The sequence below is a fragment of the Halyomorpha halys genome, unplaced genomic scaffold, assembly GCF_000696795.3.
Source record: "Halyomorpha halys isolate HHAL.00 unplaced genomic scaffold, Hhal_1.1 Scaffold193.1, whole genome shotgun sequence".
NCBI lineage: Eukaryota > Metazoa > Arthropoda > Insecta > Hemiptera > Pentatomidae > Halyomorpha > Halyomorpha halys.
The window spans coordinates 528,850-555,692 of record NW_027111132.1 but is presented as its reverse complement, the minus strand read 5'-3'; the positions used below and the strand labels follow the sequence as shown (position 1 = coordinate 555,692).

The 26,843-nt window shown below is 32.3% G+C and overlaps 1 protein-coding gene across 1 annotated transcript in view; it reads right to left on the bottom strand.

Moving 5' to 3' along the window:
* The window catches only part of LOC106679295 (luciferin sulfotransferase), an 82,589-nt gene that overhangs the window by 6,160 nt on the left and 49,586 nt on the right, over window positions 1–26,843 (bottom strand). Inside the window, exons 3-4 of the mRNA XM_014418368.2 lie at window positions 16,705–16,804; window positions 12,404–12,572 (exon numbers count right to left, since the gene is read on the bottom strand). Of these exons, the coding sequence (XP_014273854.1) occupies window positions 12,404–12,572; window positions 16,705–16,804 (269 nt within the window). The remainder of the gene's footprint in view (window positions 1–12,403; window positions 12,573–16,704; window positions 16,805–26,843) is intronic.

Below are 26,843 nucleotides of genomic sequence, written 5' to 3'. Positions count from 1 at the left end.
CATCTATGCTGCCTAAATACATTAGGTTGCTATCTCACACAGCATACTTATCAATCCGTAATTGGACATATATACATTACACATACATGGTATAACTTATCTGTTCTAATTGAGACCACAGAGTGTAAATGTGACTAGATATTATATTTTTATTTTATTTATTTATTTTTTACAAACACATAAATTGATTATGTTCATTTTCTTTACCCTCCTGTTGTATATATTTTAAGAGAGATTTATTTATTTTTATGTGTTTAATTTTTTTTTTATTCTTATTTTAGCATAAATGTGATTATTAATCACTATTACCTATTGCCCGTTTTGTATAATATAAATGCCGGCAGATTATAATATCTAAAAAACAGAATAAAAAACTTTAAACTTAAAAAAAATTAAGACCACATTATATTTTATTATTTATTTCTTACAAACACATAAATTGATTATGTTTATTTTCTTTATCCTCCTGTTGTATATATTTTAAGAGAGGTTTATTTATTTTTATGTGTTTAATTTTTTTTTTTATTCTTATTTTAGTATAAATGTGATTATTAATCACTATTCCCTATTGCCCTCCATTTTGTGGCAGATTATAATATCTAAAAAACAGAATAAAAAAATTTGTACTTAAAAAAACCGTGCCCGTGTAGGCCTCGGCGCTTCGCGCCGAGGCGACATATTACCGTGACAACGTATACTCTATGCTAATATTACATAAATATAAATTAAAATCAATCCAATGTTATATATTTGAAATAATAAACCAGTTCACATATTGAATTCAGATATTTATTTTTGCTTGGTTATACATTAATTAATTTTTATACATATGATATAATATCCATATGTTAAACGAAGTCAATTTCCGTTACGGGACACTTTTTCTAACATGGCATCCCGAAAAATGATTTATAAGACGTTGTCACGTCAAAAAAAATTAAGACCACATGTTTACATCGGGACCTGCCCGTGCTATACTGCAGGTGTCCCGAATGTAATTTTATGATTAAATTAAATTTGTGTGGAAAAGGGGGCTAAAATTGTGAGACACTTTCCGCTAATTAACATGCATGTATTTCTTTTAATTTGTCAGATTAATTCCCTGGAGGGGCAGATGATATTAGTGAGTTAGTTTAAAATAATTTATATGTAATAATACAAAACAGAGCATTGGGGTGGTCTCATGGCTTATCTGATTGACGTCTTCGCCGCCGCGGTGACGTATCCTAGCCGCTTCCTGTGCAAGTTCAGCGGTTGGAGAATATGGTGAACACCATGTATCCCTGCCGAGGTGTCTGAAAAGACGTCTTTACTCTTCAAGGGCTGGCCAACGTGTCCTGGAGCCTGGCGTGATGGTAGGGGTAGGCCAGGTCCTAGCCTGCATGATGCTTAGGCTGGGGCGGCATTGCAGTCGCGGTGTCTTCGGGGTCTTCCGGTGTTCGCGGCAAGGGGGGGCATTAGAAAATGAGACCCCGGACCCCGACTTTATATAAATCCAAAATTTAACCAAGAAAATCGGATTACTTAAATCCGACACCACATTTTATTTTATAATTTATTTCTTACAAACACATAAATTGATTATGTTCATTTTCTTACCCTCCTGTTGTATATATTTTAAGATAGATTTATTTATTTTTATGTGTTTAATTTTTTTTTATTCTTATTTTAGTATAAATGTGAATATCTCATATTATCTCACACAGGGGCCCCTATTCTGTGTGCTTCCAGAACTCTCAGCTGTCATCTGGTCAGATTAAATAAAAACATTTACAAATATTTGCTCAAGGCACATTGAAGACATTTTTCCTTTGTTTTTTTATTATAAAATTAGTTTGTGTTTGTAAAGTATTAAGTCGTTTTTCCTTTTCATTAATGAATAAGATTAATTTGTTTTATAATTCTTTCATTTTGTTTATATGTATGTATTCATTACATTTTCGTTCTGTTTAATGCATGCAATTTCTTTGTTAAATATAGACTTCAAATATATTTCTGTAATCATTCCAACCCAAAAATAATTTTCCCAGCGCATATTATACCTGGAAAGAGGAAAGTCTTTCACTGAGGCTCTCAGTTCAGTTAAAAATGTTCATCTGTGTTTATATAAAAATATGCAATGTTTTTTTGAGCAAATTTCTCAAATTATTCATGCCCACCAAAAATTCGTAGCTCGTCTAAAACATCATTCATGTATGGCTTAGCTATTATATCTCAGTTGGAACAATTCAGAGCTAATATAAGTTTACGGATAGATTAATCTTAACAGTAAAACTGAAACGGGACATGGTGATTACTTATTACGTAAACTATTACTCAAAGATAATCTTTATAAAGTATGCAGCTTTACCAGTTGTGTGAGTTAATTAGATTTTCTTGATAATAGTATATTGTTTACACAAATTAGTATGATATGGATTATATTTCGAATAAATTAAAGAGAAGAAGGAAACATATCTAATACAAGAGTTCTCGCAGGGGTAAAGTAGTATAAGTTATAATACGTTTGCGCAGGCGGGTGCAAAAGTAGTTATTGGAATTTGGTAAAATTGATATAACATCATCTAAGTACAAAACCACATCATCATTTTACCTAAATTGGATGAACGGTAGTTTTTTTTGTGGTTTTTGCTTGGTGATGTGATATCTAAAACGTAAAATGCGAGTGGAAATGCTCACTTGGTACATGAATTAGAATCTCCCGTAGTTAGCAAGTAAATATTTTAATTATTTTTGGTGTCTTGGTGATACTGGCCAGGTTCAATGAACTGACTGAAGATAGCGCTCGACTGATACAGGCACATCTTCAACTGGACCTTTAGTACCTCTATGTCAATGCCAGGCTCTACTTCGAAATAAATAAATTAATTAATTATGAAAGCCGTGTTGGATTTAATTCAAACTCTCCCTAACAGGTCCCGGTCCCTCTGTAATGGAATTTAATTGTTTCTGGAGGGTTAGGCCTCCCCCTCCCCCCTTTCGGGCTGAAAACAAGGACAAAGGTCCCATATCAAGGATTTTTTTCTTCCATGACAACTCTCCAAAACATCACAGATTACTGCAAAAGCTTTAGGATGGTTTGGGTGGTAAAAGTATTGTTAATACTACACGGATACATTATTTTATAATTATGTTAGCCATTATTATCGCTAGGCTCTTGTTTGAAAGAACAGTCAACGTTTCCCATCTAAGTTTCGGTCTACTACCCTTCGGACGTTTACTTGTCGGTTCTGTTTTTAATAAAATTTTCAAGAGACTTACTTGGAATCCACATACAAGACTGAAACGACAAGAAACTGCTCATAGATTCCGATTGCTACAACACTTACTTGACAAACGCTCTAAACTTCCCATTCACTACAAAAAATTAGTATTCACTACAATAATCAGACCAATTTGGACATATGGAATTGAGCTCTAGGAATCCACCAAACCATCAAATTCTTCCCGCATCCAATCGTTACAATCCAAAATCCTACGTAAAATCCTTGATGCTCCTTATTACGTCACAAATAAACTCATTCACAAAGACCTTAACCTCCCATTCGTTGCAGATTTGGCCCAAAACAGATATGGGTCTTTTCATTCCAAACTCCTTAACCATCCTAACCCATTAATTCTTTATCTTTCATCCTTAACAATCCCTGATAATCCTCCGAGGCGTCTGAAAAGAAGATGGCCACGAGACCTTCTAGTTTAAATTAATGTTTGAAGTACCTCCAATGCGTGGTTCCTACCCAAGATTTTCAAGTTTATATGAAACATTCTTCATAATTACCTATTGTATTATTTGTACAAAATACAATAAATAAACAATAAAAAAAAAATAAAATTTTAGGAATCTGCTCGTTACTAAGTCCCACAACCTTACACACCCATCTTATTCACCGCTATGCTCTAAGCTGAATTATTTTTACCGGGTATAGTTCCCTCAATTTAGAGCCATCCGTGGCTCCGGTGCTTGAGCAGAAGTTTATAGCAGCCTGAGAACTGTGAACGTCACAAATGCGGCCAGGGGAGGAGGTGGTAGACCCTTTTCATTTCGTGGCTGTCCCAACATGAGTAGAATAGGTTCGTCTCCTCTAGATAACCCTCCCTCACCCGTATGTCAGAAATGACCAGGAAAGGAGTCATTTATATTTTTATTTATTGACATTTACAACTGTATATAAAATACAACAAGCAAATTGAAAGTAAGATCATAAAGATACGATATAGCATGTAGAAAAACTACCCATTGGTAGAACTCTAAAAACATTTTACAATATAAGGTCATTAGGCCATCTTCTTTTCAGGCGCCTTGGAGGATTGCTAGCAATCAAAAATAGAAACTAGTGGGTTTGGGTGGTTAGGGAGTTTATTATGGAAGGAATGATATCGGGTTCGGGCTAGAGCGGTTACATAAGGAACATTTAGGTTTTATTTCTAACAAAGTAAGGTGCATTTAGGATTTTACGAAGGATTTTGGATTGTAAGGATTGGATACGAGAGGAATTCGAAGGTTTAATGGAACCCCAAAGCTCAACTCCGTATGTCCAGATGGGCCTTATTATTGTCATGTAGATCAGTCATTTGTAATGAGTTGGAAGTTTGGACCGTTTGTCCAGTAAGTGCTGTAATAGTCGGAATCTGCGTGTAGTTTTCAGTCTTTTCAGTCTTGTGTGAGGATTCCAGGTTAGTCATTTGTCAAGATGTAGTCCAAGGTAGCGGATCTGTCTACAGGGGTAAGATCCACATTATTAAAGTATACTATAGAACAGTCGGCAGGTTTATGACGAAGACTAAAGGTGATTTGATGGGATTTGTTGGGATTTATTTTTATCCTCAAATTTAGCACGATTCTACGAAGGTTGTGATATGGGACTGGAAGGTTTGGGATGCAATTAAAGGGTTATTACTAACTGTGAGCACACATGTGTGATCAGCATACGTGGTAAGGATAGTGTTAGGAGTTGTTGGGATGTCAGCTGTATAGGAAAACCTGCGGAGGAGTCATTTTAAAAAAAAAGTTCCCTCAATTCAACCTTGTATAGTCTTCATCCCAACTACGTTTTGGTCCACCCTTCAGACGTATACACTTCGGTTCATTGTTTATTAACATTTTAGAGATCCTTTCGTTACTAAATCCCACAACCTTACGTGCCCATCTTATTCGCCACAATGCTTAAATTATGTCCAGTTCCCTCAATTTAACGTTGTGAAGCCTTCTACATAATTTATTAGTCCTCCCTTTAGTATAAGAGGCCACGTTTCGCATCCATGAAGAACAGTGGGAAGGAAAATAGTTTTGTAAATTATAACTTTTAAGTTTTTGGAGAGAGGGCCTGAGCTAAGCTATTTCGAAATTGGAAAATAGTTATGGTAGAAATTTTTTTTTTAATAATTTGTTTATTGATATTTACAACTGTATACATATATATACATCAAGTAAATTTGCTGTAAGTGATATTATGACATGATAAAAACATGTGGAGAACTCTAAAAACATTTAAAGCAAAAGATCTCGAGGCCATCTTCTTTTCAGATGTCTAGGAGGATTATAAGGTAGTGAAGGAGAAGCCAGGATAGAAACGAGTTGGTTTGGGTGATTGGGATGTTTATTATGGAAGGATTGGTATCTGGTTCTGGCCAAACCGGCAACATAGGGGACATTGAGGTCCTGATGAATGATTTGATTTGTGACAAAGTAAGGAGCAATAAGGATTTTGGACTGTAAGGATTGGATTTGAGAGGAATTAGATGGTTTAGTGGAGCCCCATAGCTCAACTCCGTATGTCCAAATATACCTTATAATTGTCATGTAGATCAATCTTTTGTAATGGATTGGAAGTTTGGACCGTTTGTCTAGTAAATGCTGTAATAGTCGGAATCGACGAGCAGTTTCCTGTCTTTTCAGTCTTGTGTGAGAATTCCATGTCAGTCGCTTGTCCAGATTTAGTCCTAAGTAACGGATCTGATCAACAGAAATGAGTGGGGTATTATTAAAAGATACTGTAGGGCAAGACGAAGGTTTACGACGAAGGGTAAATGTGATTTGGTGGGATTTATTGGAATTTATTTTAATCCTCCAGTTTTGGCACCATTCTTCGAAGGTGGTAATGTGGGATTGAGGGATACAATGGAAGGATCATTATTCACTGACAATAGGCATGTGTCATTGGCATACGTGGTGAGAATAGTGTTAGGATGGGTTGGGATGTTTATTATGGAAGGATTGGTATCTGGTTCTGGCCAAATCGGCAACATAGGGGACATTGAGGTCCTGATGGATGATTTGATTTGTGACAATGTAAGTAGCATTAAGGGTTTTGGACTGTAAGGATTGGATTCGAGAGGAATTAGATGGTTTAGTGGAGCCCCATAACTCAACTCCGTATGTCCAAATAGGCCATGGTAGAAGTTAAATCTTTTTTTTAAATATTCATTTATTGCTATTTACAACTGAACATTATATTACATTTAGTAAATTTGACCTCAGTTAAAATGGAGTGTTACAGACGTGCAGAGAAACTACCCATTGGTAGCACTCTAATGACGTTTTACATTACCAGGTCTCGTGGCCATCTTCTTTTTAGGTGCCTCGGAGGACTGTCAGGAATGGAAGAGAATGGAAGGTTATAAACTAGGGGGTTTGAGTGGTTAGGGAGCTTATAATAAAAGCAGTGATATCTGGTACGGAAAAGATCGGTTACATAGGGAACATTAAGGTCTTTATGTATGATTTAACTTGCGACAAAGTAAGGAGCCCCAAAGCTCAACTCCATATGTCCCGATTGGCCTTATTACAGTCATGTAGATTTGTCTTTACTTAAATGTTTAAAGTTATCTACCTGTTCAAATGTATTTCATCCTATATCTATATCATCGAAATCTCTACTGCTATCGTTTCTACTGCTAACCATATATTTTGTTTTATCCGTATTTATTTCGAAACCTTTCTACGCATAGCTATTTGGATATTATAAACTATGTTGTGTTACAATTTTCAGGCTTTTCATGCTTACTTGAGCTTAGATATGTATCTATTTCTCTTTGTTATTTCCTTGTGTAGTGTCTTGTGTAATAGACGTTACTCAATAGGATCTAGGGATTGCATAGGAAATCCACACCCAACATTGTCGCTATAAATTACAGTAAATAAACTACGATAGTCAAGGGCAAATACTATATCTTACCAGGTGTCCTTGGGAATTATCTACAGTCTATTACACTATAATTAATACCATTTTTTTAACCTTTTGTATCGCATTCTATTTTATCTTTTGTATTTTCTTTTTCTGATCAGTGATCAGATGCATTGGATGTGTGTGAAGAAATATTTTTTACTCTGTATATATTTTTATTTAACTAGATGTGCTCTTCGGTTTTAGCAACTATTAAACCAATTACTAATTAGGAAATAATAAAAAAAATTGGCGTCTAATACTGAGACTAAACTGAAAGCCGATGGTATAAGAAAAAAATAATTCGTAACATAAAAACTCCTAGAGAGTGAATGAAATAAGGCATCTTTCATCTTTAAGCGCGAATCGAACTAGATTTCACAAGGGAAAGATGGTCAGAGGGTACGGTCAGCTAAAATATATATATAAACAAATTTACTTATTTGTTCTGACGTTTCAGCCTGAATTTCAAACCTTCATCAAGGTAGAAAAACAAAACTAGATAACAACCATAATTCAAAGAAACATAAAAGTAATATTGAGGTATAGATAGTTGACTGTAGATTACTGATTGGAGAAGATGAGGGAAGCGGTCAACAAAAACAATATAAATAAACAGAAAAATATTTAATTATTTCGACGTTTTGACTTGAGTTTCAGGTCTTCATTTCAGGTTTTCAATCAGGTTTTCGTTAGTGTTAATAGCCAAGATTCCTCGCACAAAACCCTCATGATGACCTGATACTAAGGTCGAAACGTCGGCATAAATAAATATTTGTTTGTTTATTTATGTTGTTTTATCTGGCCGCACTCCCTCCCCCCCCCTCCCCCGACCATCTTCTTCAATTAATAAAATAATATTCTGGATTTTCTTTTTTAGGAAGTTTAATTATATTATTTTTTATAAACTGTTGAGGTTAAAAAACTTCCAAAGATGAATATATTCTATTCTAATATATTTATCTTCATTTTACAACGTTTCGGAACAATTGTCCCATATTCATGTCATGCACCTTTACAATGTTTTTATATTTTCAATTTCACTATTGAAATCATTTCATCCATCCTATCCATTGTATGACAGAAGTTTGATATGGAGCCCACACGTCAAGACGCTAAATTTCCGACTGAGACAATTATATTCTATACTACACAGACATTGTAAATTATTGCGCAGACAAAAACCTAACGTATACAATTATTTACTAAAACCCACATGGGCTTACGCCTGCCAAATTTATGGACCTGCTAAAAAAACACAGATTCAGAAAATACAAACTTTTCAATCACAATTTTTAAGACTGGCAACGAACTCAACACTCTACGTTTTAAACGAGACCATTCACACCGACCTATGCATTCCGACTGTACAGGACCACATTCATATGACTTACAAACGGTTCCACAACACGCTTGTAATTTATACGACAGATAGCAACACATGACATTCCTGACAAAAAAAAAAAAAAAAGAAAGATAAACAAAAAAATATTTACACGAGTATTATGGTTAAAAAATGTTTTAGTGTAAAAAAAAAATCTTCAACCATGATACATTGATAACATGATTTCAATAGTGAAATTGACAATATGACAAGATTGTATTTTTTTTTTTTTTAATATTTCAATGGCATTGGGATTTTTCCATATAGCCAGTTATAAATTCATTCATTTGCATTCCCATGATTTCCAACATGGTTGAAGGTCAAAGTTTTTTTATTTTTGCGGACCGTAACTCAATGAAAAAAGTCAACGTCCCAGGCCAGGTACGAACCGGCACCGCCAATATATCTCACATTATTAAAAATGTGCCCAACCACAGATCTATGGGACGATTTTCCGAAACATTGTAAAATGAAAAAAATATAGAATAGATGAATATTCATGTTTGGAAGTTGTCTAACCTCAACAATTTATAAAAAATAAATAAAAATAATAATAAACAAACTTGCAAATATACATAACCAGAAACTATTGTAGTCGATACTAAAAGCATTGACATGAAATGTTTTAAATGTTTTGTTGCTTTAAATGTTTTTTATTATTTTTAGACATTACTTACATATTTTATAATGTTTATTTCTTTATTAACTTGAACACTGGTTGGTTTTTAATTTTTTTATAATTATTTTGTATAATTCTTACCTGTAAAATATCATTTTTTAATTGATCTAAATGATTGATTTCTTAATCTACTATTTGCTTAAATTGTTATCATGTATATTCACATGTTTATTTATTATTATTTTTATTTTTTTATGTATCTCAGAATTGTTTGTTATTACATTTTTTTTTTCTGCCATGATGTAGTCCTTAAATTCAGGTCGAAACGTCGGAAAAAATAAATTAGATTTGCTTGGAGAAGTTTGTCGGGGGACGAGGTCAGCAAAGAACAACATAAATAAACAAAACCATATTTATTTATTTTATGCCAACGTTTTGACCTGAGTTTCAGGTCTTCATCAAGGGTTGTGGCGTAGAAGGCAGGTTTGTAACTGCGTCTGTAACGTCGGCATAAAATAAATAAATATGGTTTTGTTTATTTATGTTGTTCTTTGCTAACCGCACCCCCCGACAAACTTCTCCAAGCATTAATCTACGGTCAACTATCCACACCTCATTATAAATTAGATTTGATTATTTGTGTATGCTTGCTGATCCCACTTCCTCTATCTTCTCCTCGTATCTATCTGCTGTCAACTAGTAATACATCATGACGAACTAGATTTCGTTTATATTTTTAAGTTATTAAAGATAAAGTTAAAAATCATTAATATTTATGTAATTAATCAATTGTTCCAGCTTTCTATATAGGTGAAACAAAGCAATTGTTGGGGGATAAAATATATCAACACAGAAATAATACAATAAATAAGTAGAAGGGTCCCAATAAAACAGCACAATTTTGATTTTGATATCACCATAATTTTACATAAAGAAAACAATATGTTGAAAAGAAAAATACTTGAGTCAATTTATAATATCAGAGAACATCAATTATACAGTTAATTTTAAAACAGAGAAAAGGAATTTGAACCAACATTATGAAGAGATTTTAAGTAAAATAAATTTATGAAAAATTTTTGTTACAATTAATTTTAATAATTGGAATAAATAAAAATTGAGACCAAATTATAATTTGAATTAAAATAATAATAAGCCTAACCTAAGTGTGTGGAAGGTTATAAATAGTTTGGTTATCTGATAGTGGACAGTATAGTTTTAATCTAAAATTAAAGTTTTAAAAATTAATGAAGGTTTAAAAAATAGCTAACTAGACATAAGCTTAGATAAGATTATTAATAATTAATTTGATTTTCTATTAATTGACTTTTTCATGGTCTGATTTTGACTTAAATTTGATAACCTAGGGAAAAATAGCCTGTAAAACATTTTTTAAAATTTTGATGTGAGGTTTGAATTTATATTTAAACTATGGTGTATTATTAATAATAATGTTGTTTTTAAAATTGTTACAAATGAATCCATAATAAGCTGTTTAGATTGTCCTTGAGGATGGCCGAAACGTTGGACTGTTGATATAATAAAGAATGTTGAGACGTAATAAGGATACCATTTGATTTATTTAATAGTAATTAATTATTTTTTATAATAATGTCTGCATATTAGTACATAAGTGTTTTTCCTGTTATAATAAAAAAAAAAAACTAATTTAGAATTTGAAAGTTGGGAGTTTAATTAACAGCCACTTGGATTTTTAAATTCCATTTCCTCTTTAATTACCTTGAAATTGAAATGACATTTACATAAGTAAAATATTAATTAAAAAAATTAATTAATTCTTTGAAAACGATTAAAATTTTCGCTTCTTTAGTTATTCAGTTATTATTCTCCTCGTAACTAAATATAGATTTAAAAATATTAATATTAACAATTTTTTTTTTTCTGATGAATTTCCGACTTTTTCCTTATTGAAAGAACAAGTGATTCCTTTATTTGAGTTTTATACAGCATTTTCGCAATTATCAAAATATCATTAAATTAATGTCATTTTATAGGATACTAATAATTCATAAAACGTTTTATCGAAGACTACTGAATCAAATTACACGTTTAGTTATGACACCTAATCGTAAAAGAGATATAAATAAGAGTACAATAGCCCAAAAAGGTAAGATTCAGTTATATCACACAATTATTTTTACTTTAATGAAAACTAAGTGTGTTTAGTTAGAGGAAATGAAAATGGTGGAATGAGGATTAAAAAATTAAAGATATTTTAATGAGCTATAAAGTATTTTATAATCTTTACCTTCGTAGAGGTAGGTTTTATGATATTTGTATACGAATTTTTTTCCGAACAACTATAGATCAATTTATTTTAGCAAATTGTGCGTCTTATGTGTCTAGAGATATATTTTGTCAAAAATCCAACATTTTATTCAAACAACTAGAAATTAACATTTTGAGAGTTTATTTTGTCAAATATTATAAAAACTAATACTACTACAAAAACTAAAATTATAAAATATTTAACTAATTTGTAATGTAAATTTAACTAGCTTTGATTTTAGTACTAATAGATATCTGTACGTCTAATGGTTCCTGAGATAAACTCATTTCTGATTTTTCAGTATATCTTTTATGGAATGTTGCTTTTAAAAAAACCTTAGTTCATTATCCGAGCCTCATCCTTATGGAACTCCATTCCTTCCAACATCCGTGGTTCCAATACCCTCCATCCTTTAAATACCGCCTGTTCAATCATTTCTTATCCATTCAGACCCCATAAAATTGTAAATTAATATAATTGTAAATATGTATGTAAACTATTATATCATTCTCAATTATTTTCACATCGTTCTCTTTTCTCTTTTTTATTTATTCATTTTTCTTTTTGTTTAACTAATAAAAGTGAGAAAGTAACCTATAATTATTATTATTATTATTATGACAGTTTATATTTTCTTTGTATTTTTTGTTTAAATATCTCTGAGACTCCTCAGCCCTCATCTATTGATTTCTCTGTATTATTCTAAAGGGACTCGTCCCAGAATAAATAATGTATTATTATTATTATTATGTATGGCATATCCCAACCTTAATGTACGCTATATTCCAGTTCAATAACTCTTTATTGATATCATCTATTATTATCATTCGTAATTGAGTAAAGTGACAAATAATATATTTAAAAAATGACTAAATAACTAAGTAGTTTTGTTTGTTATAATAAGGACTCAGTGGACAGAGATGAATCATTTTCTGTTTACTCCTTACCTTCGGTTTGACGGTCCAGATCTGCTCCGGAAGAAGAGATACAGGAAGGTGAGTCTTGATGTACCTCGGTGAGGGAAGGTCTTCGGTGTATGAAATGGTGTCCGCTTGGAAGACCCAGTCATCATCATCACCACCCTCCTTCTGTTCTTCGCTGATGATGCCGACAGCCCTGGAGAAACAGAAACATTTATTTAACTTTGGAAATAGTTATTTAGATCAAAATATAGATTTATTTTATCTTTAGAAGCAGTTTAGAAGTTCAATAAGGATTTTTTGAAGTTTCGACTCGAAAACAATTGAAATTCAGGTACCTAAGGGAATAAGGGGTAATGGCACCACTTTAAATTAAAAATTTAATTTGTACTGCAACAACCCATAGAAGGCAAGGTGCAATATTTCGTAAGGAAGGACTGTTACAATGAAGTCTACTGTACAATGGTTGTGCAAGGGGGTGATAATAATTACCCGGTCATAGGAGTTAGTAGTCCAGTGCCCTACCAATGAGATACCCACTGGCACGGATCCACCTTAATAGAGTAAATTCACTGAAATATAAGCCTTAACAGAGCTATTTACTTTCAATACTTCCCGAGATATAGCTCTTTAAAAAGCAACATTTCATAAAAAAAATACGCAGAAAAATCAGTACTTCGTGAATTTATTTTGAGAAATCTATATCTTATGAACTATGTAATTTTAGATTACTTCAATAAAAATTATGTATAATTACTAGTCAAAATTGATGAGTATGCCAAGTATAGGTTGGAGGGAATAAAAATAACGGCTGTCTCAAAACCTTAAAAAAAACATTGTTTTTTCATTCGGAGCTCTATATCTTAAAAACTACATACAACACCAGAAAGTCTAAGAGAACATTATTTAAAGAAGAGTAAATTTGCTGAAATGTTAGCCCTAAAAGAGCTATTTACGTCCAATAGTTCTCGAGAGATAGCTATTTAAAAAGCAAAATTTCTTAAAATCTTCTGAAAGATTAGTAGTTAGCTAATTTATTATATAAGAAATCTATATCTCAGGATTAAATGCACTATACAGTAATTTATGACCTTTATCTTCGTACGAATAGTAGTTTTCATGATATTTGTTAAAATAAATTGATTTATAGTTGTTCAGACAATGAGTGTGAATTATAAGAAAAATCATTTGAGAAACCATAAGACATACAAATGTTAGTCAGCACTCAAATTAAAGCTTGTCAAATGTACTATAAAGCAGTTTAGAACGTTTATCTTTGTAGGAGTAGTAGTGTTTATGATATTCATGAATTTTTCTCATAACATTTTTTCCGAATAACTATAAATAAATTTATTTAATTAGATATAGATTCCTCATAATAAATTCACTAACTACTGATTTTTCAGCGCATTTTTTATGACGTATTGCTTTGTAAAAAGCTATATATCGGGAACAATTGAAAGGAATTAGGGCTCATATTTTAGCAAATTTACTCTACTTTTTGGTGCTATTTTAAGTTTTCTAGTGTCTTTGGTAGTTTTAACTATATACATCGAAACGAACAATTAATTTTTTTTTTTAACGTTTTGAAACAGCCGCCATTTTTATTCTCTCCAACCTATAGTTGGCAGACTGATCACTTTTACAAGTAATTATACATAGTTATTATTAAATTAATAAAAATTGGGGTGAAATGAACGCCTTTTTTTCTTCTCTTGGGCTCTCTCTCTTGTGCTATAGGGTCTATGTGGCACGTGTAATTACTTGTTCATTTTTTCTTAAAATAAATTAAAATTCCACTGATGCACAAACAACAATCTTGAAAATACTTCACTCAGTATCATTCGACATTAGAATGCTATGCTGGCCTGTCTAATAATTTCATATTGTTAGGAAATCTCTCCTAAATTTGCATCTGTTAGCTTTTGTTAGTTTGATGTGTAACTAATAATTTAAATTGAATTTACAAATAAATTTAATACCGAATCACAGCGAATTTGATTCAGTTAATCAGTGATTCCATCAATTATTTAAATGATCAAAATTGGAACTCGTATTCCAAGTCCAGTTGTATTCAAGCTACGGAAATTCTGTCTTTCAATGGAAAATTAATTAGATTGTTTCCAGAGAACCAGGAAGTTTGCATGAATAATTTCATCTTTATTACACGCGCTTAGTAAATCTCACTAGCCAATATTGATTAGTTCAATAAAAAAAAAATATAATATCATCTCTTCAATTTTAACAGTTCGTCAATTCCTACCCCCAACATATTTCCTTATAATCCGTTCCTACCTCACTGATAGAACCTTTAAAGTAAATCATAACCTAGCCTACTCGTCTCTCTTTTCTTTGTCCGCCGGTGTTCCTCAAGGTAGTATCTTAGGTCCCATTCTTTCTACGGTTTATACAGCTGACATCCCAACCCACCCTAACACAATCCTAACAACATACGCTGATGACACATGTATACTTTCTGTAAACAACGATCCAACTAATGCATCACAAACACTACAGACACACATAACATCTATTGAAGAATGGTGTAAAAACTGGAGAATCAAAATAAATCCTGACAAATCCCACCAGATCACCTTTACTCTCCGTCGTAAACCTCTGCCCTCCTGTCCTGGTTTATTATTATGGTTCCCGAGATATATTTATTCCATTAGAACGATAAAAAATGAAAATAGAAAATGAGAAAAAATAGTGAATTTTATTGATTTCTTCCTGTAAACATACAATAATTTGTAAGGTAACATTGTTGAGTTGTCATCTCCAAGGATCACAAGATCACAACCATACCTGCGAAGGGACAAGATGGATCTATGTCGATTCTTCGGTAAAAAAGGTAAGATTCATTGAGCACAATTATTCTTCCTATACTTATCTCTAAAAATAATGGAGAGAACGAATGATAAAAAAAATTTTTAATAAAATTTTATTTTATTAATACTATGTTTTTTTTTTTAAACGTATTTATTCATTCAAGTATTTCCTGTAACCGGGGTTTCTTTTTTTTTATTATATTTTCCTCTTAATCTATATGTTATTCTTATTCTTGTAAAATGTATCTAGTTGTTTGTTCTTGATAGACTGATCTACTGCTGTTACTATGAATGATGGTCTGATCTCACATTACCGTATTATATTGAATTTTTTTGGCGGGTCACTGAAGAGGATCTAGGAGGGTGAATTCCGGAGAGCGAATTTGTATTGTAATTTGTATTGTAATGGGAGTGAGTGAAACATTTGTATTGGTTGTACAGACCGAAATGGATTGTAAAAGGAAACTGTAGTGGTGAAAAAAAAATGTTGATTATATCCTATTATTGTATATCTTTTTTTTAAGATTATACCATGAATATGTAATGTAAATATGTCCGATTAAGGATTGATAAGTATGCTGTGTGAGATAGCAACGTAATGTATTTAGGCAGCATATATGAATAAAGTATTTCTCTCTCTCTCTCTCTTATTCTTCCTATTGTAACTCACAATTAGCCAGTTTAATTATCTCAGAATGTTTGTCGAAAATAAATGAAAAAAAACCACCATCGTAGAAGAGGTGGTTAATATTTTTGCCAGCAGCCCCAGAAGAGAGCATCAGCTCATAGCAAACCGTTTATATTTATTTATGTATAATAATTAAGCTAATGATCGATTTTAAAGTTTAATTTTCAATTATTTATTGCGATTATAGGTAATACAAATTTAAAAACTAATGATTGAATTTTATTAAATAGAAATAAAATGGTGGGGGTGTTTTTTGGAATGCGAAAATTCATATGTTTCTTTTATCCAATGTTTCTTATATCGTATATATATAAGTCTGTTTAATGGGCTGAGGTTTTCTCCTCCCTTGGCGAAATCCTGCTTAGACCCATGTTATAGAAACAAAACAGTATTAAAAGATAAATATAGTCAAAGTATTATAAGAAGATAATTGTTTTTTTTTTAGAAATACATCGCGCGTTTCCTGACGTGGTTTTCATAGTGTGGGTTTGTCACCCTCACGCCTATTTTTTTGTGAGTGCCACCTATTGGCTGACGGGCCTCACAAATGCCCTGGGGAGATTGTGAGTGAGTATTGCATATTTAAATGCTTGAAAAAATCGCGGGTAAGGCTGGGCTTGACTTAGAGTTAGTAGCCACGTGCTTTACCCCGTGGCTACAACGCTCCTTTTATTTCCACACCTATATATTTTATTATAAACGTTGGTACTAATAAATAAATTTCCACTTATTTGTATTCTTTACCAACCGCACTCCTAATCGTTTGAAAATCAAAATTGATTGAATACTTATAATGAGTTAGATAAACTTACTCTAAAAATGGGAATCTCTGTAGTAGCAACTTGTTCTTGCTGGCTTCGTAGTCCAAGTTATTACCGATCAGCCAGACCATCTCTTGGGTCCAAGTGGTGCCTGCAAAAAACAATAACATCAATTAAAAAATAATAAATGAATAAAAAATTAAATGCATAAAAATATGTGATGATATCTCAGATTAGAAAGAGATCATTTAATTCGTTCATTTATTGGGGTTATTCATGATGTTGCATTAATTTTTTTTTTAATATCATTATTGAAATTTACAACTTATATTATATAATACATTTAGTAAATTTGATCTTAGATAAAATGGAGTGTTACAGGCGTGTTAAAGTAGTGACAAACTACCCATTGGTAGCACTCTAATGACATTTGACATAAACAAGTCTCGTGGCCATCTTCTTTTCAGGCGCCTCGGAGCATTGTCAGGAATGGAAGAGGATGCAAGATTAGAAACTAGGGGTTTTGAGTGGTTAGGGAGTTTATAATGGAAGGAGTGATATCTGGTTCATGCTAGATCGGTTACATAGGGAACTTTAAGGTATTTATGTATGATTTTATTTGTGACAAAGTAAGGAAAAACTGTGTATGTTTGAAAATATATATCTCTAAATCCATAAGACACACATATGTCTGCCAACACTCAAAATAGAGGAAATTTAACTTACTATAAAGTATTTCATGACACTTATCTTCGTATATGGGGTTGTAGTTTTTATGATATTCACATATGAACATAAATTTGGCAAATGAAAATTTGTCCGAACAACTATAAATCAATTTATTTTAGAAAATTTCATGTAAACTATTACTCCTATGAAGATAAACATTATAAACTACTTTAGTGCTCATTAAACTAGCTTTAATTTGATTGCTAATAAACGCTGTACATCAAATGGTTTTTGAGATATAAATTTTTCAAAACAAATTCACTAACTACTGATCGTTCAGTACGTCCCATACAACAGTTTTATGAAATGTTGCTTTTTAAAAAGCTATATCTCGAAAACTATTTAACGTCAATAACTCTATTAGTGCTCGTATTTTAGCGAATTCACTTTTCATTAAATGACGCTCTCTTAGGTTTTCTTGTGTAGTTCCTACTTTTTAAGATATAGAGCTCGGAATGAAAAATTAGTGTTTTTTTAAGGTTTTGAAACAGCCGCTATTTTTTATTCCCCCTACCTATACTTGGCAGACTCATCAATTTTGACTATTAATTATACATAGCTTTCATTAAAGTAATAAAAAATTGGGGTGTGATAACTGCCTTTTTTCTCATCTTGGCTCTTGTACTATTTATTATCTTTAAGTGGTATTCTTCTAGCTGAAAATGGAAGAGAAAAAAATTCATTTTCGTCATTTAATGATTTTTTATTTCTGAAAAAGAAAATCCGCTGCACAGACGGTTAACAAAAATTGCAGTGTGTATGGCGATGATGCCTTAGTAGAAAGCGCCGTCCGTAAGACGCAAAGCGCTCGGGTCGTCCTTCAACTATTGTTGATGACCAAATTCAAGCATCAGTCAAAGATGACCCTCACTCTACGACATGGGATATCGCAGAACTGTGCCCAGTTGGGACAAGTAAAGGTAGCGGTTGAGCAAAAGGGTCCAGCATTGGCTAATCGCAAAGGCATCGCTTTCCATCACTATAACGATGTGATCCTCTACCCACCCTATTCACCAGGCCTTGCCCCAACAAATTTTCACTTATTTCGGGCCCTTCAAAACTCTCTTAACGGGAAACACTTGAATTCACTCCAGGAATGAAAAACGCACATAGAGGAGTTCATTTCGCAAAAATACGAGAAGTACAAGAGCACGAAATTAAAAAAATTACTTGAAAGTTGGCAACATGTAGTAGATCAAAATGGGCCATATATAATTCATTGAAAATATTTAGAAGAATCTGAAGTTTTTATTGAAATCACCAATAAAAAACTCTGCGAAATTATTATTTTTTTTTGTTTTTATTAATTTATTTTCAACTGTATACATATATACACATCAAGTAAATTTGCTGTAAGTGATATTATGACATGATAAAAACATGTGGAGAATCTACCCATTGATAGAACTCCAAAAACATTTCTAAAGGAGAAGATCTCGAGGCCATCTTTTTTTTAGACGTCTAGGAGGATTATTAGGTAGTGAAGTAGAAGCCAGGTTAGAAACGAGTTGGTTTGAGTAGTTGGGAAGTTTATTATGGAAGGATTGGTATCTGGTTTTGGCCAAATCGGCAACATAGGGGACATTGAGGTCCTGATAGATGATTTGATTTGTGACAAAGTAAGGACCATTAAGGATTTTACGAAGGATTTTGGACTGTAAGGATTGGATTCGAGAGGAATTAGATGGTTTCGTGGAGCCCCATAGCTCAACTCCGTATGTCCAAATAGGCCTTATAATAGTCATGTAGATCAGTCTTTTGTAATGGATTGGAAGTTTGGACCGTTTGTCTAGTAAATATTGTAATAGTTGGAATCAACGAGCAGTTTCCGGTCTTTTCAGTCTTGTATGAGGATTCTATGTCAGTCGTTTGTCCAGATTTAGTCCTAAGTAACGGATCTGTTCAACAGGAATGAGTGGGGTATTATTAAAAGGTACTGTAGGGCAAGACGAAGGTTTATGACGAAGGGTAAATGTGATTTGGTGGGATTTATTGGAATTAATTTTAATCCTCTAGTTTTGGCACCATTCTTCGAGGGTGGTGATGTGGGATTGGAGGGATTGGGATACAATCGAAGGGTCATTATTCACAGACAATAGGCATGTGCCATCGGCATACGTGGTGAGAATAGTGTTAGGATGGGTTGGGATGTCAGCTGTAAAAACTATATAAAGGATAGGACCAAGGAGACTATCCTGAGGTACACCAGTAGACTGAGGAAACAGGGATGAATAAGCGCTGTTGTCATTTACTTGAAATAACCTGTCTGAGAGATAAGAACGGATAATGGGATAATATGTAGGGGGTAGGAATTTACGGATCTTGTAAAGCAGTCCTGGGTGCCAGACTCGATCAAAAGCCGAGATTATTTTAAAACCCAATATTAACATACTCTCAAGCATGCTAAGTGTTATATCGTTTTAATATGGAAAAAGAAGGACTTTTTACAAGTTAACACTTTAACATGTTAAACTAAAGATCATGAATAACCAATATGAGTATTACATAGTTACCAGGAATGGGTTGAGATGAATCGAACCAGTTTATTGCCGAGTTGGTTCGACCATAGCCTGTAACTACAGGTGCTTATCTAAAACGGTTGGGAAGTCAGTGGGCTCTGAATCATTTCAATGGGATTGTGTTATCCCAATAGTACTCGGTTCAATTTGCATTATACCTTCCAGCTCCAGACAAATGATATGTACCTGACCAAGTATTATAGTATTAAGAATTAGTATCATCTGATTACGTGAATAACACTCGAAATTTATTTGGAATAACAGTATAGATAGTCATCGTAATAAAAAAAAATAGAAAAATCACTAGTTTTATTCTAGCCTTTATTATTGAAATAGAAATCATTTGATACAATTAGATTCATCATAGCTCTTCGACTATGGGCAAAATTTGAGGTTTAAAATCAAAGTAAATTCCACAAAATGTACTTGCCCCACAGTAACCTTTTATTAATACCCCACTTATTCCTGTTGAACAAATCCGTTACTTAGGACTACATCTGGACAAACGACTGACATGGAATCCTCACATCATCACCAGCCGGAATGGCCCCTACCCATTTCTTGTAAGCCCCCCAGCTATCATGCCACCAATATATAACCGCCTTCAGCAGACCATCTTTCCTCATCTTATAATGCCATACGGCAAACCAAGATATAATGTAAATTGTATATGTATAATGTATTGCATTATATTATTATGTATTATGTAACCATATAAAAATAAAGGGTTTGAAAAAAAAAAATGGAATCCTCATACAAGACTGAAAAGACAGAAAACTGCTCGTCAATTTACAACATCTACTATTACAAACGGTCCAAACTACCAATTCATTACAAAAGACTGATCTATATGACTATTATAAGGCCTATCTGGACATATGGAGTTGAGCTTTGAGGCTCCACTAAACGAATTCCTCCCCAAATCCAATCCTTATAGTCCAAAAACCTTAATATTTTTTTTATACCCCTGTTATTTTACACTTATGTTTTTTTTTTCTCTTTTTTCCTTTTGTAACTATGTGTTTGTATCTTTTTTAGCCCTGACGAAGCCCTGCAACATGTGGCGAAACGTTGGCTCAATAAAATAGTATAATTCCACTATTTGAGTTTTTTTTTTTATCGCACCCGGACCATATTCCTTTCATCTATTCACACGGTCAATCAGCAATCTTCCATTAATATTTCTTCCTTCGTCACAAATCAAGTCATCCATCAAGACCTCGATGTTCCAAATCTTGCCGATATGGCCAGAACCAGATTCCAATCCTTCCATGATAAACTTTACAACCACCCAAATCCACCTGGTTAGGTTATCATTACCTAATAATCCTCCTAGGTGTCTGAAAAGAAGATGGCTTTGAGATCGTCTTTTCTAAAAATGTTATAGGAGTTCTATCAATGGGTAGATTCTCCACATGCTTGTATCATGTCATTATATCACCTACATCAAATTTACTTGTTGTATATATTTTTATATAGTTGTAAATAACAATAAATATATAATAAATCAAAAATTCAAGTAGTTGTTAAAGCCCAAAGTTTCATTTCTTTTTTTATTTACTTTCCGATTTATTTTTAATTTTGTTAAACAATAAACATAGAACGCACGTTACGGAATGTAATGCATGCGACAACGCACATTGGAGAGATATTCAAAGCGCAATTAGCGGCCTTAATGTGAACATTAAAACCTCACAGGAAGCCACAGCCTCCTGAATACTGGATTAATTTGGAATGCCGCATTAAATCAACGATATATAAAGCCATTGCTATGGAAGAAGAGGGGGGGAGAGGGTAGTTAATGCGGGTATCATTTTAGGACAATTAGTAGAATAAGAATTATAACATTTAGAATTTTAGAATTTAAAATTAACAATTGAAAATTTTAGTTTCATATGATAACAAAGGCAGGAAGATGAATTATACATTAGCTAAATGTTCTTTAAATATCATTATCCAAAAAGCGGTATTTGGTTTGAGAATTCCCTCGCACAAGAATTTATAAATAATCTAGCAGACTCCGCAATTATTTGAATAGATTTACATATTCTTTGAATATATATGAAAGTTTTATATAAATTGAAATATTTAATTTTGTTCACATTGAATTAATGATTAAATTACATAATACATCTATTTAGTTTATTGCGGTAAATGAAATTATATAATATAAATAGAATAACATAAACAACCAATCAACACCAAACTTGGAAGTGGTCATGAGCTCTATAAATTGCACCGAGTCTAATTGAACTAATTAGAACCGGAGAAATAAAATAAAATGTTGGAAAAGTTTTTCTTTATTTGAAACCAATATTTAGCCCTTAGGAGGACATTGAATCTTAATTTTGTTAATGTATGATAAAATAGAGGAGATTCAGTTTTCTGACGGCTGTTATAATTAACGTAGAAAACTGATAGAAAACTGACGTAGAACATTGCCCATTTCCATTTGCTCAATCTTGTTATCTTCAGTGTGTTAGTGAGTCCTGTTTCTTTCTGGATTCAAGCATTCTTTTCCTCACATTCACAATACTTCTTCCAATATTATTTTTTCACACCTGTAATTTCCTCTCCTGAGCTATAGTCAGTGATCGTTTTCTAGGTAAAACAATATCATAAAAGTGGGGGAGAATTTCAATTATAAGTTTGCTTCGTCCAATGGACCACAGTCCTGCAAATTGAGTTAAGAGGATTTAAAAGACCGAATGATAATAACATTGGTGTTAGATATGGCATTTTCGTGTACTTAAAAAATATTTGTTTTTATATTTTGAATAAAAAATGAAGTCACTAAGTTGAAATTCGAGTTACTAAATCAGCTTTTCAAAAAACATAAATAAGGGATTTCCAGAGGTTGGTTTATAACGTTTCTAAAAGTATATGTACCGTAGCGTTGGACTATTATATTTTCCTCATCGTACAATAATATTCATATTTTCCATTTACCAATACTCATTTTCCACTCCACACAATTTCATCAGAATTTAACTATTTTCCCGTACGTTCTACCATTTCCGTGCTAAATTAAATACTATTCATAATATAAACACCCTACTTCAAACCGGAACGGAAATTTCATAGAATATTTTTTAATTCGCCCTGAATTGTATAGTTCGCCCCAGTACGTTATAGATTAACACTGGAATTCTCAGCTCTAATATAATACTTTTAGCAATCAACGGAATTGAATGCTCTTTTGAAAAGAGTGAACTAAATCTTTGTATTCTAACATTTCCCCGAGAGAGAATATAAGATCGTCATCCGGTTCTAGTTGAATAGCAAAGTTATACGACAGATGGATCGTAATTCCATAAATAGGATTAATCAGAATGTTTTATATTAATTATAAATGCTTGTCTGTTAATAAAATTATTGGAATACTGTAGTAAATTTAAATCTACATTTCGTCTATACTTTGTAGAAAGGGGGGATTCTACAAATTGCATATTCTCGCCTTTCAACTGGAATAGCCATTGATAATTAGTTTAAAGGTGTTATAAACAGATAGGAGGTAGCGAGGTGGCCACGGGGTAAAGCGCGTGGCTACTAACTCTAAGGACCCGAGTTCGAATCCGGCTGGGCAGTAAATTGTTTTCTTTTACACTGTAGCCGTAAATCAACTCCCGCGGATTCTGGAGCCCTACTAGGGTCCACCCAGCCCCTTAATTGGGTAAAAATCCGTTAGTCGAGCGTGATGTTGACCAAATCACCTCCTTGTACAACCGTTCGTTTAGTAACAATCCTTCTTTACAAAGTACTGAACCCCTGACCCTTAATGGGTTGTAGCGGTGCAGATTGAAATTTAAATTAATAAACAAATATGAATCTATGAAATATGAATATCTATCTATAATTGTCAAATGTAAAACAGTTTCTACATGCTTGATATTGATGTTGAAGTATGTGGATTATTATAATCAATATAAAAATTTGGCAATGTTTAATGGAAATATCCATATTTCGATTAACTAATGTTGAAATATTGTTGCTGAAGTTTTATATCTATATTAACATATATTTCGATTCAATATTATTGCCTAGATATTTCTAGATGTTATCGATATTTATTGGATTCTTTTATGATGTCAAAATTAATTTAAATGAAATTTTGGGGTTTATGGTTGTTTTTAGAGAGCACGTTATCGATTTTGTTATTTCCTCTTCTATTTAATTAATATATGTGTTTTGCTTTTTTATAAATTTGGGAGAAAATTTATTTTTGGTAAAACCAATACATCACAGGAATATATGGATATTATTGGCTACAAAGTATCAAATATTGAAGAAAAAATATCGATATTTCCATAATATGGATATGGATATCCCATCCCTTCATGAACTAGAAGATTTTGCACGGAAGGACCCAAAAATCTTTTGTTTTGAAAGTTTAATTTTGCAATGAATGAATTTATTTCTTCAGTACGTGAAAGTTAGGTTTAATACCTCTTTAGTGCATGGTCTGAGTTGTTAGTTAATTAATAGCCAACTCTATAATGGAAATCGCACCTTTAGAAGGTTAAGTTTTTTTTTTCTTGTTCTATTAGAGTCAAGTTTTTTATAGATTAGCTGTGTAAAATATTATTGGAAATTACCAATTATTAATTTTCACGGAATAAATAACTTTATTTATTTTTTTAATTTGACATTCTAAAACTTATGGTTATTTAACCACCTTAGACACGCCTCACATGAGGTTTAGAAACGGCGTATAGCAATAGCCTATCGTAAATTATCTATCAGCGTTTTAATTGCATTTTCTTGCATTCCCATGCACAAGGTCATTAAAAATCAAGAGAAAGGTAATTAAATGAGATTGAAATAATATATCGTCCGTGTTTTAAAGAGGTAACTGTAAAATCATTAAATTAATAAAAACTTTAATATTTTATAATTTGGCCATCTTTTATTAGTTTGAATAAATAGTAAGGTATTTATACGTATATATAGGCAGACCCAAATAAGACCTATTTGTCATTTTCAAGTCTTATAATGCATATTTGTTAACCCAGCAGGTGAGTCTAACTATTTGTCCCCTAAGAGGTGCCCCGTGAGCATTTATCTCGTGGCAGACCACCTGTATTATTTTTTATACAATTGGATGTGACAATAACAGATATATTTAAGATTACTTTCAATGGAATTTGAAAATGATATTGTAAATTGTAGCTCTTCCATCAGGAGCTAAAGAATCCAGATTTCGTAAAAGATCTTCTTGCCTCAGCTCATGATTTAAAATAAGAAACGCAGGAGGTGTTCAGAAAAAAGAAATATTTCACTTGGGATGTGATCTGGAAGCTTAATCAGAATTGGTCTGGGTCTCATTTCGTGATGTCATGGTAAAAAAAAAATAAATAAATAAAAAAAAAATAATTAAAAAAAAAAGCGAAACCTATTTTATTTGTGCTGAACTTTGTCCTAGAGTTTAGGCTTACTGCCCTGATGTGAGCCTAAAATTTAGGATGTGTATAAACAAGACAAGATTGTGACTATAATAAATAAAAACTAAGAATAATAAATAATACAGGTACGTAATAAGTAATATAGTTGGTATGGGAAGAGAATGTATAGTAAATAATAATGAAATAAGAAGATAAAAAAACAGTATGAAAATATAGTAATATGTAAATTATGGATGATTTGAAAAAAAAAATGTATATATCGCAAAGAGTTTATTAGTACAAGAGCTCAACAGGAGAAAAAAGTAAGTTATTTCACTCCAATTTTTAATAACTTAAATTAAAACTATGTATAATTACCAGTCAAAATTGATGAGTCTGTAAACTATACGTAGAGGGAACAAAAATGGCGGCTTTATAAAAAAAATTATTTTTTGATTCGGAGCTCTATATCTTAAAAACTACCAACAACAATAGAAAACCTAAGAGAACATCATTTAAAGTAGAATAAATTTGCTAAACTGTAAGCCACAATATAACTATTTACATTCAATAGTTCTCGAAAAATAGCTTTTTAGAAAGCAATATTTTATAAAAATGTTGTACAGGACGTACTGAAAGATCAGTAGTTAGTAAATTTATTTTGAAAAATCTATATCTCAAAAACCATTTGACGTACAGATGTCTATTTGCACTCAAATCAAAGCTAGTTTAATGGGCTATGAAGTAGTTTAATACGTTTATCATCGTAGGAGTAGTAGTTTTCATGAAATTTGCTAAAATGAATTGATTTATAGTTGTTCGGACAAATTTTTATGAGTCAAATTTATATTCATATGCGAATATCATAAAAACTAATCGATCCTTCCATTATTAACTATCTAACCATCAAAACCCCCTAACTTTCTTCCCCTTCCATTCTTGATAATCTGAGATGCCTGAAAAAGATGGCTTCGAGATCTAGTGTAGAAATATGATTAGAGTGCTATGGATAGATAGTTTCTCTACATGTCTGTATCACTCCATTTTGATCTTACATCAAATTTACTTAGTATATTTTTAACTAAATACAGTTGTATATAGCAATAAATAAATTTTTAAAAATAATATCTCTCAAATTATTGTTCGTGAGAGCCACTTCTAACGAACGTAGCTCCCTAAAGAGCCTTATAGAACGTTAACTAAAAGCCAGAAGTCCCTGTAATTGTCTCCAAGTTAAAAGAAGACTGTTAAGCTTTGAAGAGGCCAGAGTTCGTGCGTTTTGTAAGCATTTTCGAAGAAGCGGCAGTAATTGGCTTCTAAACTGTATCCTTCCTTTTCATCTTCAAAAACGTAAGCGAAAAGGAAGATTCTTTTTTATGTTTTTCCGTAAAGAGGACATATTAAATGTTCTTGTGAAAATGTTTGTAAATAATTGGTACAGACCGGATTTTTATGCAGTGAAAAATCGACAAACGTGCATATTTGAAATTGAAAGGAATATTGTTTGTTTGTTAGTTTTGAAAGGGCGTTTAACAGCCTGGTCATCAACGCCCGTTGGTTG